Genomic DNA, 19,637 nt, shown 5'->3' on the forward strand with positions numbered 1-19,637 from the left:
CCTTTGAGAGCTGTATGCAACAAAATTTCATTTTAATGTAGGCTGATTAGTGTACATTTAAAGTGACATTAAGCTAGTCTCTCTTGTCTGAAGAAAAGCAGTTGAAAATCTGAGCATGGACATGACTTCCTAGCCTGACTTCCCTCCCATCTCATGTTGAGGTCCCTGAGATAGGTATCCAGGTCAGCAGAGGTACCTTTTAAGAAGAGCTAACATTGAGCGGATTTCTGTTTTAAAAGTTACCCTGAGGAGTCGGGGAGTTTAAAATGTGAAAGGTAATGATTGGTGTGTTGTAAAGTTATTGTGAAATTCACATTATGAATTACATAAATAAGTGCAGGGTGGCTAGAACGCCTGTGTGCTATATGGTGCAGAAATATATGAGGATATAAATTTCAAAAGCATGTATAATTTTTTTTAAAACCATGGGCAGAGAAAAGCCATCAGACTAAGGTACTGTCCTTCTAATGCAAACAATAAATTAGTTTGCATGTTAGCTGACAGCAGATCTCTGGAGAAGTCAAAATCTCCTGGTTCATAGACCAAAGATTATGGCAGAAGGGGTGTGAAAGTTTATTGTTTGTGCTAATTGTGTTTTCTTTTGCAGAAGCTTATGTCTCTGAGGTTAGTACCTTGCTTTTTTATTAGCCATGAATTGCGAGTGTGCATTCCAGTTTATGCTGCATTTCATTAATTCTGCCTCAACATCTGGCAGGCTTATATTTTATGTATAGTTTTACCAACTGTGCTTTGTTTTTGTTTTTTCTGAGCTCATTGGCAGCCTGGAAAGTGAACCGAGTGAAGGTAGACTCCATGGGAGAAGATACTCATGTTGATTAGCAAAATAAATGGGGTGGGGGAGAGAGACAGCAGCTTCTCTGACTCTTGATCTGACCTTTCCCCAATCAAGGAATATGGAGCTTCCTTGTAAAGGAAAATCCTGGACAACCCAGAACTACGCTGCCTACATTCTGACCTAAGTGTAGTACACAAAATTATTTGCTATAACATCCTACCTGTCAACGGCTATTCAACTTCAAACGCAATAATACATGAGCACACAATAGATACAGACTTAAGGTAAACCACACAAACTTGATTGCAGAAAATACGACTTCAGCAACAGAGTGGTCAATGCCTGGAATGCTCTACCTGACTCCGTTGTTACCTCCTCAAACCCCCAAAACTTAATCTTAAACTGTCCACCATGGACTTCACGCATTTCCTAAGACAGTGTTTCTCAACCTTGGCAGTTTGAAGATGTGTGGACTTTAACTCCCAGAATTCTGGGAGTTGAAGTCCACACATCTTCAAACTGCCAAGGTTGAGAAACACTGTCCTAAGAGGTCCCTAAAGGGGCGTGTATAAGCGCACCAACGTGCCTACCATCCCTGTCCTCTGTCCCCATTGATATGTACGCATTTTATGTGTTTATGGCCATGTTATACTTATTTAAATCCATCTATTTGTACTAATCTCATGAGAAAATTCCCTGTCTATACTAATACCTGTTACCTTGTAGATGTTGACAAATAAAAAAACAAATAATAAATAAAAGTGATCTGTGGCTAATACTAGTGATTTACAGCACAAGGTGGGACCATTAATAGATAACAGAATAACAGAGTTGGAAGGGACCTTGGAGGTCTTCTAGACCAGCTCCCTGCTCAAGCAGGAGAACCTATGCCGTTTCAGACAAGTGGCTGTCCAGTCTCTTCTTAAAATCCTCCAGTGATGGAGCACCATAACTTCTGGAGGCAAAAACTGTTCCACAGGTTGATTGTCCTCACTGTTGGGAAATTCCTCCTTATTTCTATGTTGCTTCTCTCCTTGGTTATTTTCCATCCATTGCTTCTTGTCCTGCCTTCTGATGCTTTGGAAAATAGGTCGACCTCCTCTTCTTCATGGCAGCCCCTCAAATATTGGAACCTTGTTCACGAAATGCGCAAGACATCTGTCAGCCCTCGTGCTGACATTTGTGGGGTAGCGGCTTTTCTGTGGCACCGCTACCTCCCGACCACAGCAAGGGCTTCCATGCCGCCATTGCCAACGCTGCCAATGCCTCCTGCTCAGCCATGCTTACACACCGCCAATGCTGATGCTGCCGCTAACACTGCTGGGGGCACTGCCAAAGCCCTTCCCCTCATCCCTCTGATGTCGGTGGAGCCTGTTAGAACCTCCTGGGCAGCAACTGCACTTCAGAGCCTACTCTGAAGTAACTCTTCCACTCGGGTGTAGCTGCCTACTCTGAAGTAATTCTTTCACTTGGGTATAGCTGCCTACTCTGAAGTAGCTCTTCCACTCAGGTGCAGCCTACAAGGAAGGAGGCAATAATGACACTGAGTGGGGGTGTGGCTGAGGGTCATGGTGATTGGTGCTGGTGATTAGGGGTATCATTGGGGTAACTGGGTGGATTTGTAGGTGGAACTGGAAAGGGTAATGGTATATCTACGGTGATGGGGTTAACTTTGTTAGAACTGACTTGGATTTGCTTACCTTTGTATAGTAGTCATTTAGTGCTAGTTATCACGTAGTTTCTTAGATAGTTTCTTAGATTTTGCTTTTCACCAAACCAAATGACTCTCTCTTTATGTGAATGCCAGAACTTAACAACCTCATTCGTGCTAACCTATAAGCCCTACATAACAAATCTGATGACTAGATTTACACAATGTACTAATCAGTGGTGGGTTCTGGATCCTGTTGCAACCGGTACGGTGCAAGGGGGCCCGGCGTCCACCACATGAATGTGCACAGCGCGCACGCACAGTCACGCATGCATCCCTACCTCTTGCAATGCCTCCGTGAGCTCCACGATGCTCCAGCTGCTCGGCAGAGCGTCATGCAGGTGCCGTGCGCTCCGTGTGCGAGCGCAGAAGCGACAAATAGCTCAAATACAGGTAAAAAGCTCAGGGGGGCAGGTCCTCCCTCTGGAGCACCGTACTGGAACAGTACCTGGATAGGCACCGATACGCCCGTACCGGGGCATACCGCCTGCAACGCACTACTGGTACTAAGCCATGAACTGGCATACTGCTTGGGTTCTCTGAAGGGTGAGCTCAGTTTCCCATGACTTATCTATAAATGGGCTGGGAGAAAGACTCTGACTTGAGTGGGGAAGAGGAAGCAGGACAAGGCGTACGGCATGAGGTAACTACAGGTGTATGTGTTTTGTGTGAACCCAAGAAAAATGAAGGATTCTTTGAGTCAAGCACAAGTAGTATTGACCCGCTGACACTTATACTACATCTTCCCAACAACATTGATTCCCAACGGAAAGCCAAGTGGGTCACTGAACGCCCAGACATAGGAAGACATATAAATGACCCCACAAAGGTTTGCCAAGGTTTGAACTACCACATCAATAATGGACAATTCTGAATAGGATTCACACCTCGCACAATGTCTGCTGGGACTATAAATGGGGCATAGTATCCACCCCTCAGTGTGACTATGAGGTCCCATGTCAAACTGTAGATTGCATCTTGAGGGCACATACCAGTCCCGTAACTGATTTTTTAAAATATAAATGATGCTGCATTTCAATAGTTAGACGGCCTACCCATTGACACTAGAATTGGCATATTCAACCTGTGATTTTTCAAGATTGGCAACTTGGAAGAAGTGTCACCTTCAACTCCCAGGATTCCTGGGAAGTGACTGGCCTGCTGAAGAATTTTGGGAGTTGACGTCCATACATCTTCAGAGGTCCATTGACATACAACACGGTCCTTTCAGCAGTTCCAAGGAGGTTCTACCCCCATTTGCACTCTGATCCAGGTGACCTTGAGGGCACAGATAACTCCCCCCCCACAAGTGGCCTCAAGAGTTCTGGGGGGGGGGGGTGCTAATGACCAGATGACATGTCCTTCCACCCCAACCCCAATCCTATCAGAACTAATCCACCCATCATCCCCGCCCTCCTACCAGAACCAATGAAGCTTCTTTGATGATAAGCAAATGTCTTCTTCTTCTCCCTGAAGGAAAAACCACCTCTGAGACAACTCTGACCTGGATGACTGAGATTCTCCACAGGCATTCATCTTCAAGTTGCCGGGTTTGAAAAAACACTGAATTAGACAAGTGCTGTTAAAGAAATCATAGTTCATTCCACCGATGAGGGGGAGGGGAGGGGAGGGAACAGAACAGAAAAAGGAATAGAAGAAAACAGAACAAGGAATAGAAGAGAACAGAACAGAAAAAGGAATAGAAGAGAACAGAACAGAAAAAGGAATAGAAGAAAAGAGAAGAGAACAAGGAATAGAAGAGAACAGAACAAAAAAAGAAATAGAAGAGAACAGAACAGAACAAGGAATAGAACAGAACAAGGAATAGAACAGAACAGAACAAGGAATAGAACAGAACAGAAAAGAAATAAGAGAAGAGAACAAGGAATAGAACAGAACAGAAAAGAAATAAGAGAAGAGAACAAGGAATAGAACAGAACAGAACAAGGAATAGAACAGAACAGAAAAGAAATAAGAGAAGAGAAGAGAACAAGGAATAGAACAGAACAGAAAAGAAATAAGAGAAGAGAACAAGGAATAGAACAGAACAGAACAAGGAATAGAACAGAACAGAAAGAGAAGAGAAGAGAAGAGAAGAGAAGAAGGAATAGAATAGAATACAATAGAACAGAACAGAATTTTTGTGAATCAACAAAATTCAGAAACACCCACTGGAAGAAATTTCAGTTGGGAAAACAATATTTTTGTTAAAAGTTCAAAACGGATTTGCATGGCTGCCCTTATTACCTCATTCTGCTGGGGGGAGCGGGGTTGCACTATTGATTACATTATGTTTATTGTTGTGCCCTCTTCTACAATCTGTGAAGATGATGGATGGTTGAAGAAAATTGTTTCTGAATAAACAAAAAGAGCCTAAATCTTAAATATTCATAACAAGGAGCAGCCTGGTGTTAAATTAGCTTGTAGGGACTGTGGAAGCTGGAAAACAAATTGACTGGTTCTATTTCCCTTAAGTTACTTAGAAAAGAGAATGCAGAGAAGAATTAATTATGATCACTTTCAGGTTTAATATACCTCTTATATAAATCTTCGTCAGCTTTTCTGAATCGGAAAATCCTCCAAACGCTTCAACTATCTGCATTCAACAAAAATTGCCTAAATTTTAATGTGGAGAGAATAAAGGACTTTATTTAAAGCAGCATTTCCATCCTGCTTTTCTGCCCACCAGACCTCATGGGCCCTGCACATGATCAGCAAGCCAGAATTAAACTACAATATCTCTTGGCTGGGTGGAAAGTTGGAGGGATAATATCCAATTGCTATGTCTTTTGTTTTATTTTCTGTTGTGCATTGTATGTAGTTTATTTTATTGTAAGCTGTCTAGAATCATGTAAAAGCGAGAGAGGTGGCTATACAAATCATTTAAATCAATGTCTCTCAACCTGGACCGGTTTCCGAGGAGTGTACTTCAAATCCCAGAACTCCCCAGCAAATCCTTGCTGGCTGGGGAATTCTGGGAGTTGAAGTCCATGCCACAGAAACTGATCCAGGTTGGGAAACACCGTGTTAAATTAATAAATAAAATTTGTACCAACCCTATCTTCCACAACAATTCTATATTTAATAATTTATCCCAGAAGCGTTTACAAGACTAAAGAATGGCACCATCAACCACAAACATTTTTAGGAAGGTAGAGCTTTCAGGGACCCAAACTGATTGCTTCCTTCGCTTCCAGTGACATCCTACTGATAGCCTGCCAGTTTCAGGATAGTTGGGTATTTGGTACGATGGGTCATGCATTTCTGCCGGTCGATAAAAAGGCTGTTGGTTTTCACGGCAATCTCCTTCTCCAGGTTCATCCGGCTGTCCTCCAGATTCCGGAGGCTTTGCTCAGCTTCCAGAAGCTTCTTTTTGAGAGAGTCAATGGATTCCGTCAGTTCTTCCACTTCGCTGATGAGCCTGAATGGAGGACAAAAGAGGGGAGCATGTTGGTGGTGTGGATCGAGACCTCACCGTAGAAGATGAGAAGCTGGGGGTGAAACTGGCCTGGAGATAATGTTTTCTAGGAAATGTTCACCAATACATCTAAAATAGAAATGCAGATCTTGCTAAAGCAGGGGTGTCAAACTCAATTTCATTGAGGGCCATATCAGGGTTGTGTTTGAATGGGGGGAGGGGGTGGCCAGGTGGGCCTGGCCAGCATGATGTCACTTGTATCAGGGGTGCCTGTGCCATCCCAAGCATTCCGCCAGGCAAGAACGGGCTCCTGAGCTCCTTTTTCAGCTGGAACAACCTCCTGCAACCCTCTGCCAGCAAAAACCGAGCTCGGGGGGGGGGGGGCGGGATGCATGGCCCGCGCAAGCTCCATTTTCACTGGCAGAGGCACCGCAGGCCAATCCTTCGCTATTTCCAGGGCAGCCCCGCTGATCAGTTCTAAGCACCTGCAGGCCGGATCTGGCCCCTGGGCCTTGAGTTTGACACCCCTGTGCCAGGGGTGAAATGCTCTGAAATGTGCTATCGGTTTGCTCACAAAGTAGTACTTTAAAAATGCTAACAAAAAGTTTTTTAAAAGTTCTGACAATCAGCTGTGTGACAATTAGCTGTGCTGTGCGATTTCTAGCAAATATAAATCACGGGACACAGCTGACTACCGGTTCACCCGAACCAGTAGCATTTTTTTTAACTACCGGTTCGGATGAACTGGCCCAAACTGGTAGCATTTCACCCCTGCCCTGTGCTAAGCCATACTCCATGAGCAAATAGATCTGTCTCACAGCGATCTCAATAAGAACAAGGGAATTCTTTGTCGGCCAAGTGTGGTTGGACACACAATTGTCTCCGGTGCATAAGCTCTCAGTGTACATACAAGCAGCAAGTGAGAAATCATGATTGTAATCATAAAATACGATCATCATAAATCATAAGATACACCACTCAGTGATAGTCACAGGATACTAAATAAGGCAGGGGTATCAAACTCGCGTCGTCATGGCGTCGTCATCACGTGACTTATCGCAATTTTTTTTTACACTTCACTAAACTGGGTGTGGGCCTGGCCAGCGCAAGCAATCGACATAAATCATAATAGGACACTAAATAAAAACAATCAACGTAAATCACAAGATACAAAAAAGTTATAGCTTAAATCCAGTTTAAACGTTACAGAAACGAGAGTAACATGTTGTACATAGACACGTTTTAGTGTCTTCCACAGAAATCATTTAAAATAATCTATAGAGGAGATGGGCAGTCATATAAATATTTTAAATAAATTAACAAACACAAATGAATTACATTTGAAAGGTTTATAATCTACACTAATACCCTTTCCCAAAAAATCAAGTACTCGAATTTAATAAAAAAAAGAGGTGGATAAAAAGAAATAAAAACATTTTCAATGTTCAAAGAGAGACAAACGGATATTTTTCTAGTTGATTATAGGAATGGTAAGCAATTGATTTTATCCAGAAAAAATTGCACCTAATTAAAAAGCTTAATTGGGGTGAATAAGCATTATTATGCCTCTGTATCTATGCCTCCCTGGAATAATCTGTGGGTAGTTTTTAAGATACAGCCTCTTCCCACTAATGGCTACCCACAAAGCCATTTTTCCACCTTTTTCATGGGATTTTAAGGTCCAAATTGAATCTGTTGTACCTCAAGACTTGGACTCAAAGGTGCTTTTTCATCCTTCTCAGAACTGAGGAAGTTTCTTGGATGAGAAGCAAAACATCTTCAAGGTAAAACAAAGGCCAGGTGACTTTTGAAAAAGCACCTTGGGACAACCAGGACCTGGATGACTGAGAATCTCCATAGATAGATTAAACAAACAGATTAACAGAGTTGGAAGGGACCTTGTAGGTTGTCTAGAAAGCCTTGCTCCTCACTCACACTCTCATTAAAAAAACCCACAAGAGAATTTTACCCTTTGTGATTTGTACGGACAGGAGGTCACAAAATATTTGGGGGCAATTGAGGAAACCAGCAATATTTGATGAGTGAAATGACGAATGTCTCTAATTCACCGGGCAAAAATTCTTCTGTTTTGACATTTAAGAGCAGAATTAATCTGAGCTGCCAGAGCACACAATTTAACAGCCGTTTTTTAATAGAATAAATAGGCAAGATTCAGAAATTCTGGCCTCTAAAAAAAAATTCCACTTCCATCTGAAAGACTGGAAAAACGATTATTTCCGCTCCTTGGATTAATTTCAGTCCCTTGATTTTATGGTATTGTGGAGGAGAAAGATGTATGTGCAAAAGGCTTTTGACAGAAGCTAACCAAGGAGAGAAGCAAAGGAGAACAATCAACCAGTCTTACCTCCAGAAGTTCTGAGTGCTCCACAGAGATGGATTGTTGCCGGTGTTACTACCGGTTTGCAACCCTGCACATGCCAGATGAGAGCTGCGCGCACGAGCGCTGTTCAATGTAAATTGTTGTTTGCACATGCACAGAACAATTTACAGTGAACTGTGCATGCGCAGTCACTAAACTCCAAAATGGCAGTGGTCCAGCGGCACTGAGGGAACTGGTTCGGGGGCATGGCAGGCCTGGATCGCTGTCAGTTATGTGATCCAGGCCTGAATTCCACTACTGGTTCAGCCGAACCGGGCCGAACCAGCATCAACCCACCTCTGGTGTTCCATCACCTGAGGCTTTTAGGAAGCGACTAGACAGCCATTTATCCAGAATGACATAGGGTTTCCTGCTTGAGCAGGGAGTTGGACTAGATAACCTCCAAGGTCCCTTCAAATTCTGTTACTCTGTATAATCTATACGTCAGGGTCCGAGTAACACACCCATTGAAAGCAGAACTCTGAGGCACATAGATTCCTCAAGGAGGATGTTTATTGAATACATCCTATCAGCACAGCTGGTAAAAACCAACTCTGAAAGTTCCTGTGGTTTTCAACTAATTAAAAGAATTAAACTCCCCCCCCATGTCATCAGTCACATTATCCAATGACTATATCTGGCAGGCTCCTCTCCTCCTTCACCAGCCACCTATGACCTTGGTTCTCACAGGAAAACTTTTTGTTTTAACTGTAAGCTGGGCTATCTACTCCCCCCCCTCCTCTTCTCTCTCAGGCTTTGTGGCAACTGTGAGGCAGCCCAAGATGGCTTCAGCCAGGTTCACTTCAGAGTTGACACTGTATACAGCTAAGTCCTTGACTTACAACAGTTCATTTAGTGACCATTCAAAGTTACAACGGCATTGAAAAATGTGACCTATGACCGTTTTTCACAGTTATGACGTTCGCAGCATCACTATGGTCATATGATCAAAATTCAGATGCTTGGCAATTGGTTCATATTTATGACCGCTGCAGTGTCTCAAAGGTCACATGATTCCCTTTTGCGACCTTCTGACAAGCAAAGTCAATGGGGGAGCCAGATTCACTTAACAATGAAGTTACTAACTTATCAACTGCAGTGATTCACTTAACAACTGTGGCAAGGAAAGTTGTAAATTGGGGCAAAACTCACTTAACAAATGTCTCACTTGCCCACAGAACTTTTGGGCTCAAATGCAGTCATAAGTTGAGGACTACCAACAGTTTTGGATTTTTCTTCTTTCGTTTATTCAGACACACCGAGAAATAAACTGTTAACATTGAATAAGATGCCCAGAAACACCGTGAGTTGAGTAGACATATAAATTTGTTTAATAAATAAAATAAAGGCATAAACAGCCCATTGCCCATTTTTCCTCCAAATGTGTTTACAAAGCAGTTCACATCTGCTTCAGTCCTTCTGTGCTGACTGAAAAAGTTTGGATCCCTTTTCAACTATAAATGCAGGTAACTTTTCGAAAACCTAGAGAGTTCATTTCTAAATAAATATCTTCAAGACTCCAGATCGAGGTTATTTTAAAAAATATTAGAACGTGGAGACTGAAAACATGCCAGAATTGCTAATTAAACCAAATTACCTTTACCAAAATTATTAAACGTTTCATTGTAAATGCCATATAAGTAGTGGTGGGATTCAGCCAGTTCCCACCACCTCAGGGGAACCAGTTTTTAACTTTCTGAGCAGTTTGGTGAACTGGTTATTGGAAGAAATCATTAGGGCAGAGAAACAGTTCAATTATTTGAATCTCACCACTGCATATAACTAAACAATAACTCAGAAGACACTAGCTAAATTAGCTTTATTTGGCTGTAATCTGCCATCAACACTCAAGGCTGTTATCTCGATTTTTTGGGAACACACCCTGCAGATACCCCTTCTACCAACTTCATGGTATTCACACATGCCACCTGGAAGCAACATCCTTACCCAACAAGACCAGAAGATTGAATCTTTATTCTTCGTTTAGTGGGTGAGATGCTCAACCATCACTTCCATCAGAATTTCTTAACCTCAGCAACTTTAAAATGGGTGGACTACAGCTCCCAGAATTCCTCTGCCAGCATGCTGGGAATTGAGGTGCATAGATCTTGAAGTTGTTGAGGTTGAGAAACAGTGATCATCTTCATCATTTAATCATAATCCCTTGAGGACTGGAGTCTGGGCAACTGAATGGAGCAGAGCATTTACTGGCCAGATGCTCTTCCTGTCACCAATGTGGAGTTATATTCAGCAAATATAGTCTCATTGTGCCCAGAGAGAGAAATATCTGCCTCCACCTAGGACTGAACTCATGGCCTCCTGATTGTGAGGCGAGAGCTCCACCTCTAGGCCACTGCATCGCTCAGGTTGAGAAACAGCGATGTACTGTACATTATTATCATCATTATTATCCTCATCCTTTAAATTAAGATACTGCCCAGTGACTTACCTGAACTGGGCAGTGTCTCTGCAGAGATCCACGTTGGGCCTAAAGGAGCGATCATACAGCCTTGTCTGAGCTACTTTGAGGGGTGTTTCTTTATCCTTAATTGCCTGCTTCAGTGCTTCAATGTTATGCTCTTGGTGCCCAATCTCTTGGAGGGTCTGTTCAAAGCGGATATGAAAGATAGTGGAACAAACAAACAAACAAACAAACAGTAACTGTTCATCAATGGTGTATGGATCGACCACAATTTGCAAAGACAAGAATCAAGGTATGTGGAGATTAAGATTCAATTATTTCCAAGAAGATATTCCATCAATCAATCAGAATAGAGTTGGAAGGGCCCTTGAAGATCTTCTAGTCCAACCCCCTGCTCAAGCAGGAGAGGAGATCTGTACTATTTCAGACGTGGTTGTCCGATCTCTTCTTGAAAACCTCCAGTGATGGAGCACCCACAACTTCTGGAGGCAACTTGTTCCATTGATTAATTGTTCTCACTGTTAAGAAGTTTCTCCTTCCTTCTAACTTGCTTCTCTCCATTGTTAGTTTCCATTCTCTTTGTCAGAGCCCCTCAGATATTGGAAGGCTGCTATCATGTCTCCCCATGTCCTTCTTTTCATTAAACTAGACAGACCCAGTTCCTGCAAATGTTCTTCATATGTTTTAGTTCTCCAGTCCCCTAATCAACTTTGTTGCTCTTCTTCCAAAGTCTCAACATCTTTTCTGTAATGTGGGGATCAAAACTGGATGCAGTATTCCAGGTGTGGTCTTATTAAGGCTTTATAAACCAGTACTAATACTATTCACATGATTTTGATTGTATGCCTCTGTTTATAAAACCCAGGATTGCATTAACTTTTTTGGCAGCTGCCGCACACTGCTGGCTCAGGTTTAAGTGATCGTGCACTAGGACTCCAAGGTCTCTCTCACAGCTACTGTTTTTGAGCCAGGTTTCACCTAATCTATATTTGAACCTTTGGTTTTTTCCTAGGTGTAAAACCTCACTTTTCTCCACATTAAAATTCATTTTGTTGGACAGGGCCCATTGTTCAAGTCTGTCAAGATCTTTTTGGATCCTGAGCTTGCCTTCTGGGGCGTTAGCTTTTCCTGCTGGATTAGTATCATCTGCAGATTTGCAAAATCATGTTACAAATATTCTGGAAGGTAAATTGTGCTGAGATGTTTCAAGGAAAACCCAGTGGAGTTTTGATGTAGCAGAAGGCTGCTGTTGATTAAAATCTGCACCAGATGAGAAGAATCTAGTCCATGCAAAACAACTTGATGTCATAATAACAGACTTTTTTTAAGCTACTACCAGAAGTTTGAATTTGTTCTTAACAGTAAGCCAAACAGCTCTGGATACTTTTATTGTATATACCAAAAGTATATAGTATTATACCAAACACATAAAGAACTGTTGCTGGAACTAGGTATGTCTAGTGTGATGAAAAGAAGGACTAGGGGAGACATGATAGCAGTGTTCCAATATCTCAGGGGCTGCCACAAAGAAGACGGAGTCAAGCTATTCTCCAAAGCATCTGAAGGCAGGACAAGAAGCAACAGATGGAAACTAATTAAGGAGAGAAGCAACTTAGAACTAAGGAGAAATTTCCTGAGAGTTAGAACAATTAATCAGTGGAACAACTTGCCTCCAGAAGTTGTAAATGCTCCAACACTGGAAGTTTTTAAGAAGAGGTTGGATAACCATTTGTCTGAAATGGTATAGGGTTTCCTGTCTAAGCAGAGGACTGGACTAGAAGACCTCCAAGGTCCCTTTCAACTCTGTTATCCTATTCTATTCTTGTTATATTCTTGTTCTGTTCTATTCTATTCTTTTCTTTTCTGTTTTCTATTCTATTCTATTCCATTCCATTCTACTCTGTTCTTCATTCCTCTATTCTATTCTATTCTATTCTATTCTACAGTTTTCTATTCTATTCTATTCCATTCCATTCTACTCTATTCTTCATTCCACTATTCTATTCTAGTTTTTTCTATTCTACTCTATTTTTTCTATTCTATTCTATTCTTTATTCTCTTCTAATTTTTTCTATTCTGTTCTATTCTGCATTCTATTCTATTCTGTATTCTATTCTATTCCATTCCATTCTACTCTATTCTTCATTCCAATATTATATTATATTATATTATATTATATTATATTATATTATATTATATTATGCTATGCTATGCTATGCTATGCTATGCTATGCTATGCTATGCTATCCTATGCTATACTATACTATACTATACTATATTATATTATATTATATATTATATTATATTATATTACCGTATATACTCGAGTATAGGCCGACCCGAATATAAGCCGAGGCACCTAATTTTACCACAAAAACTGGAAAAGTTATTGACTCGAGTATAAGCCTAGGGTGGGAAATGCAGCAGCTACCGGTAAATTTCAAAAATAAAAATAGATACCAATAATGTTTTTGAATATTTATTTCAAAGAAAAACAGTAAACTAGCGGTGTATTCAATGAAATACTTCACTCACCTCATGATGCTGATGTCCCGCTGTGATGATGATGTCCCGTGCAGCCGCGGGAGCGATGTCCCGCCTCCTATGACACACGGCACAGTGATTCCTATCATTGGATCACTGTACCAGAGGAGGTGGGACATCGCTATGTGGCTGCTTGCCATAACAAGGAGGAGGTGGACATCGTTGCAGAGCGGCAGGAGGGGGAGGAAGGGGAATCGTAAGACAGCCCTGCATTACATTAGAACGTGAGGAGGGGGGATGGTGCGGTGCGCGCTGCGCGGCAAACTGACACAGAGGGAGGGGAAACTCACAGGGGCACTGGGCCATTCACGAGTGTCACCCAGCGGCATGGCCCCGCCCCTTTTTCTCCTCCATTTCGGGCAATTTTTTCACTGACTCGAGTATAAGCCGAGGCGGCTTTTTTCAGCCCAAAAAGTGGGCTGAAAAACTAGGCTTATACTCGAGTATATACAGTATATTATATTATATTATTATTATATTAATTATATTATATATATTATATTATATTATTATATTCCATTCCATGCTTCATTCCACTATTCTATTCTATTCTATTCTGTATTTTATTCTAGTCCATTCCATTCCATTTTACTCTATTCTTCATTCCACTATTCTATTCTATTTTTTTCTATTCTATTTTTTTCTATTCTATTTTTTTTCTATTCTATTCTATCTATTCTATTCTATTCTAATTTTTTTTCTTTTCTGTTCTATTCTATTGTTGCACTAATCCCACCACTAAAAGCAAGATCCTTCTGGTGATAAATCATCCATCCGCTTTGGACCACCTGTGCTTTTACCAAAAAAACATTGGAATAGTCTCATCCCTAAACTGCAGCAGACACATCCTGTTCTATAGCTGCAACAGACCAGGTTCCTTCTAAAGCCTGAAGTTGAAGATCAACTGAATTTGCTGTACAAAGGAAGATTGAGATCAACAAGACCACCCTCCTTGGTTTAATCCTCTGTGGTCTCACAAACGCAGGATCCTTTCCCACCCCCACCCCCAAAAATATTTATGGGATTTAACTCAAACTCTCCTCCCCATCTTTTAAAAGCTGCTCCCATGTTTTCTCAAGAGCTGGACTTCAAGCATCAACATTGCAGTCAGCTCACCCACAGTGGGAGAGGAATGGGACAACTCACCACGGCCAACTTACTGTGGGACAACTCACTTGTGGGACAATTTAACAATTCTATTTAACTATTTAAATTAAATATAATTATTTTAATTTTTGACATTCACATTTTTCTGTCCCTCCTTTTGCATCCTTTTTCTTTCTCTTTCTTTCTTTCTTTCTTTCTTTCTTTCTTTCTTTCTTTCTTTCTTTCTTTCTTTATTTCTTCTTCTTGTTCCATATCTGTCATCAATTAGCCATGGTGAGTTAGCCTTGGTGAGTTGGCCATGGAGATTTAACCTTGGTGAGTTGGTCATGGTGAGTTAGCCTTAGTGAGTTGGCCTTGGTGATTTAGCCTTAGTGAGTTGGCCATGGTGAGTTAGCCTTAGTGAGTTGGCCATGGTGAGTTAGCCTTAGTGAGTTGGCCATGGTGAGTTAGCCATGGAGAGTTGGCCATGGTGAGTTAGCCTTAGTGAGTTAGCCTTAGTGAGTTAGCTTTAGTGAGTTGGCCATGGTGAGTTAGCCTTAGTGAGTTGGCCATGGTGAGTTAGCCTTAATGAGTTAGCCTTGGTGAGTTGGCCATGGTGATTTAACCTTGGTGAGTTGGCCATGGTGAGTTAGTCTTAGTGAGTTGGCCTTGGTGATTTAGCCTTAGTGAGTTAGCCATGGTGAGTTAGCCATGGAGAGTTGACCATGGTGAGTTAGCCATGGAGAGTTGACCATGGTGAGTTAGCCTTGGTGAATTGGCCATGGTGAGTTAGCCTTAGTGAGTTGGCCATGATGAGTTAGCCTTAGTAGGTTGGCCATAGTGAGTTGACCTTGATGAGTTGGCCATGGTTAGTTGGCCATGGCAAGTTGGCAGTGGCGAATTGCTATAGACCCGAGTGGGAGAACTAGAGCAGGTGGGCCCATACTTTTCGTAAACTGTGCTCCATCTTGTGCTTGGCATCCTCCAGTTCCTCACAGCGCTTGGCAAAGGCCTGGTTCACTATGTCAAACTGCATGCGCAGATCCTCGGCTGTGTCATGGAGGATATTGTCAACCAGGGCACGGAGGTTGACGGAAGCCAGCCTTTCTCGCTCTGCCCTGTAGATGTTGTCATGGCTGTGCTTGGCCCATGTCTCTGGGGTGGAAGCACTGCAGGGAAGATACGGGGAGGGGGAGGATGTAAATCATATAGCCAGAACCTTAATCTGTGGCCTAAATTTACAGGACAGTCTTCATTCGTATGGAACCCATCTCAAAAGAAATGTAGGGAAATTGACAGTAGAGTGTGGAGAAAGGTGGACCTTCCAGGAGAATCAGGGGAATCCAGGTCAAGTCTTTTTGGCCATGAAGCTCATTGGCCACCCTCCTGCTCTCTCACTCTCTGTCTCTTGATTAAATGATTATGTGCCATTGAGTCATTATTAAGGACTGTTGTCCTGATGCCAACAGAAGGAGAGAACTACTAATATTGTTCAAAGCTACCTGGGGTGATAATGAAAAATGTCAAGATTGAGTTACTGAATATATTGTCCAAGGTGATAAAGAGTTTCTTGGTTTGAACTAAAATTTTAAGCCTTCTTAGCAACAGCACAGAAGTAGCCATAAAAGTGCTGCCTTCTTCTCTCAAACAATTATTTCCTAGTTTGACCTATAATCCTGAGATTTCTTGGTAATCTCTTATCCCAAAACATGGTTCTCCCAAAGGACTCATGGCGGCATACAACATAAAAACACATATTACAAAAGTTAAAAGAAAGATTAAATTAACTTGGCTTAGTTTCTGAGTCACATGAGGTGTTAGCTTGGTGTTTTGCTGGCTGAGGAACTCTGGGAGTTGAAGTCCACAAGTCTTAAAGTGGCTAAGGTTGGAGACCACTGCATTAAACCACCACCAAGGTGACAGATACCAAGACAATGTGCAAAAACACAGGCAAAGGAGTCCAAGCCAGTGGGGTGAAATTCATTTTTTTTACTACCGGTTCTGTGGGCGTGGCTTGGTGGGCGTGGTGTGGCTTGGTGGGCATGGCAGGGGAAAGATACTGCAAAATCCCCATTCCCTCCCCACAGCCAGAGGTGGCATTTGCCGGTTCTCTGAACTACTCAAAATTTCCGTTACTGGTTCTCCAGCACCTGCTGGATTTCACCACTGGTCCAAGCCCTAATCAAACACAACCAAGCAAAACAGTCAAATGAAAATACTCTATGGGGAAAAGGCAGAATATCAACACAAGTAGTAAGAATTAGAAGGGAATCAATAAAATATCTGATCCTGGTGCTTCCCCATCCACGGTATTAGAACTAACAGCATCATAGCTGGATGGCCGTTGATACTAATTTTGAAGCAGTGGCATCTTTGATTCTGAAATTACCTTCATCAAAGGTCCAATGTGTGGAACAATGTTTCTCAATCTTGGTAGCCTGAAGATGCCCACATTTTCAAGTTGCCAAGGTTCAGAAACATTGATGTAGATGCTATTTTCCACTCAATGAAACCAAATATTTGACCAGTATCTCCAAGACTTGCTTAATTTCTTATCAGCACGGTGAGAGAAGAAGGGAGCATCAACAGGCTTTGGGGAAGGTAAACGTTGAGGAGTACTTGGTGCTCTCTAAGACTAGCATGGATAATGTTACCTAGTTGGGGTAATGAAACGTCTGCAGGAAAACAAACAAGCTCAGAAAGCACCAAGGACCCTACAGTCCTCCTCCTCCTCTCTATAACTCCCCCTCCCTTCTAGCACTGATGAGGTTACCTAGTTAGGTTAATGAAACATCTGCAAGAAAAGAAGCAAGCTGGGGAGGGCAGTGGAAGTCACGGCAAAGAGACACAGAGGAGTGGAGCCCCGTGAAGTCCCATCTATTTTTCCCGCTTGGAGAAGCCCTATGGGACCAAGTCACCTGGAGGGATGATGATGTTTTGGAAGTCGCGAGGAGAACACAGTCTCCTCGTTTGACCCAAAGAAAACCCCTTTATCCGGTGGAAGAGAGGACGGCCATTATGGCTGAACTGAAGCCATGACAGCTGAAGCAGAAGAGAAGATGGGATAGATCTTGCAACAGTGTGTACGATGTGGGTGAGAAATCTCTAATTTTTGCTGTGAAACTTTCCCTAAAGCACCCCCTGAGGAGAGTGGGACTCAACTGAAGTGATGGTAGGGTCCTCTCTGAACCCCAAAGAAAAGCAGTGATTAAAAATTGGGAGCGAATATCAGACCCGGAAAAGAAAGAACGAACAAAAAATGTTAAAAACTTTAAAGACAAGCCTGGATCGGCTAGTTTTTCAGCAAATTAAACTGTTTTAAAATATTGTGCTATACCTTGGTTGTCATCTTGAAGTGAGGGAGTTTGGAAAAAGGATTAAAAGAAGAAAATAAAAAGAAAATATGTGTAGCTGAACAAGGCCGGGGAAACATTACAAACATGAGTAAGTGATAAGTAAAGCGTGACCCGTCAAAACCGCGGTCCACTAAAGCGCGCCCGATTAAAGCGCGTACCTGACATCATCAGCAGCGCGACAAATAAAATTAAAAATAAATTAAATTAAAATTAAAATAAAATTAAAGCAAGCCGATTCACATAAAGGTAAGGGTTAGGGTTAGGGTTAGGTTAAGGGTTAGGGTTAAGTTTAGGGTTACATTAAGCGTTAGGGTTAGGTTTAGGGTTAGGTTAAGGGTTAGCGTTAGGTTTAGCGTTAGGTTAAGGGTTAGGTTTAGGGTTAGGTTTAGGGTTAGGTTAAGGGTTAGGCTTAGGGTTAGGTTTAGGGTTAGGTTTGGGGGGGGTTAGGTTTAGATTTACGCATTAATTTTAAGTTTACCGCTCACAGCGTGCTGTTTTCGTCGCGCTGTGATGACATCACGTACGCGTTCGTCGAGCGCGCTTTAGTCTACCGCGGTTTTGTGGTGGAACCAAGTAAAGATCCCTTATGCCTAAAAGAGAAGCTGAAGACATCTGCAATTGATTATACTGGCTGTTTGGAGAGAGACTGTGAGAGCATTTAATTGCTAGAACCTTGAGGACTACAAATCTACAAATCTGGTGGATGATGTGTGAGTGTGAAACAGTTTGGACTTGCTTTGAAACTAAGAAGAGATGGTTAATTCAACAGAGTGATCTGTGAACTGCTGGAATATTGGCTATTTTCTCTTGGTATGATAGACAAGAAACTGGGATTGTGAGAGACTTTTCGGTAAAGCTTTAAAGTAAAGTAAAGTAAAGTAAAATTTTAAATTACTAAAATAAGGCAAACTGTCACAACAATGAGAAATAAACGTATTATTAAAAGGAATATTATTAATGTCCAAAGACATGCAGGAAGAGATGACAAGGAACCACAGGGAGATAAAACAATTGATTCCAGATATAATTGTGAGACCAGAGTGCTATGAACAAACAGCACTGAATAAAGAACTGGAATCCCAGGAAATAAAGGCGAAAATAGAAAAAGAAAGAAAGAAAAACAGGAGAAGAAGGGGGAATGACACAAAAAAACAAAAAAAGAGAAGATAGTAGAAACATATGAAAGAGAAAAAGCAAATTATACTCTAGATATCTTTCATACTTCAAGAGACCAAAATATAAAAGAGGTTATACAGAAAGATTCTCATGAAGTGAGGAAAGAATCATGGAAAGGCTTTTTGAAGACGCAAAAGTGTGAAGAAGCGATTGAGAGAGATGAAATACGTAGGTTAAATGCAAATGAGGCAAGAAGATACAAGATCCCAGGGAAAGAGCGAAGGAGACGGCCCAAGAACTTATGGTAATAACAGTTTGTGGGGAGAAGTTGAGGGAGAGATGTAGAATACCTTTCAAGACAAAAGTTGGGTGCGTGAGAACTAGGATAGAGGTAGAATTGAGAAATGGGGGAAATATCGCTACGTATATCTCTATATAATAACATTCAAGTATTAAATAGATTAGAAACTGAAAAGATAGAAATTAAAAGGTTAAGAGAATGATTAATCAAAATTAATCATTATGAAAATAATTATGAAAAATATTAATATGAAGAATAAATATTATAAATATGTTACTATAACTATGATTATTATTTCTATTACTAATAGATTTGCTATATAACAACATTCAAATATTAAGTAGATTAGAAACTGAAAGATGACCCTATGGGTATCAATAGTTAGATAATAGAAGCAAAAGATAGAAATTAAAAGGTTAAGAGAATGATTAATCAAATAATGAAAGATTATTAATACAAAGAATAAATATTATCAATTTGTTACTATAATTATGATTATTACTGCTA

General features: G+C 41.3%; 1 protein-coding gene across 1 annotated transcript in view; it reads right to left on the minus strand.

Annotated features, from left to right (window-relative positions):
- Positions 1-5,627: 5,627 nt before the first annotated feature.
- TEKT4 (tektin 4) overlaps positions 5,628-19,637 on the minus strand; it is a 29,643-nt gene continuing 15,633 nt past the window's right edge. The window contains exons 4-6 of the mRNA XM_032230271.1: positions 15,304-15,526; positions 10,755-10,909; positions 5,628-5,928 (exon numbers count right to left, since the gene is read on the minus strand). Coding sequence (XP_032086162.1) covers positions 5,712-5,928; positions 10,755-10,909; positions 15,304-15,526 — 595 coding nt within the window. The 3' untranslated portion in view covers positions 5,628-5,711. The remainder of the gene's footprint in view (positions 5,929-10,754; positions 10,910-15,303; positions 15,527-19,637) is intronic.

Source organism: Thamnophis elegans, chromosome 14 (genome assembly GCF_009769535.1).
Source record: "Thamnophis elegans isolate rThaEle1 chromosome 14, rThaEle1.pri, whole genome shotgun sequence".
NCBI lineage: Eukaryota > Metazoa > Chordata > Lepidosauria > Squamata > Colubridae > Thamnophis > Thamnophis elegans.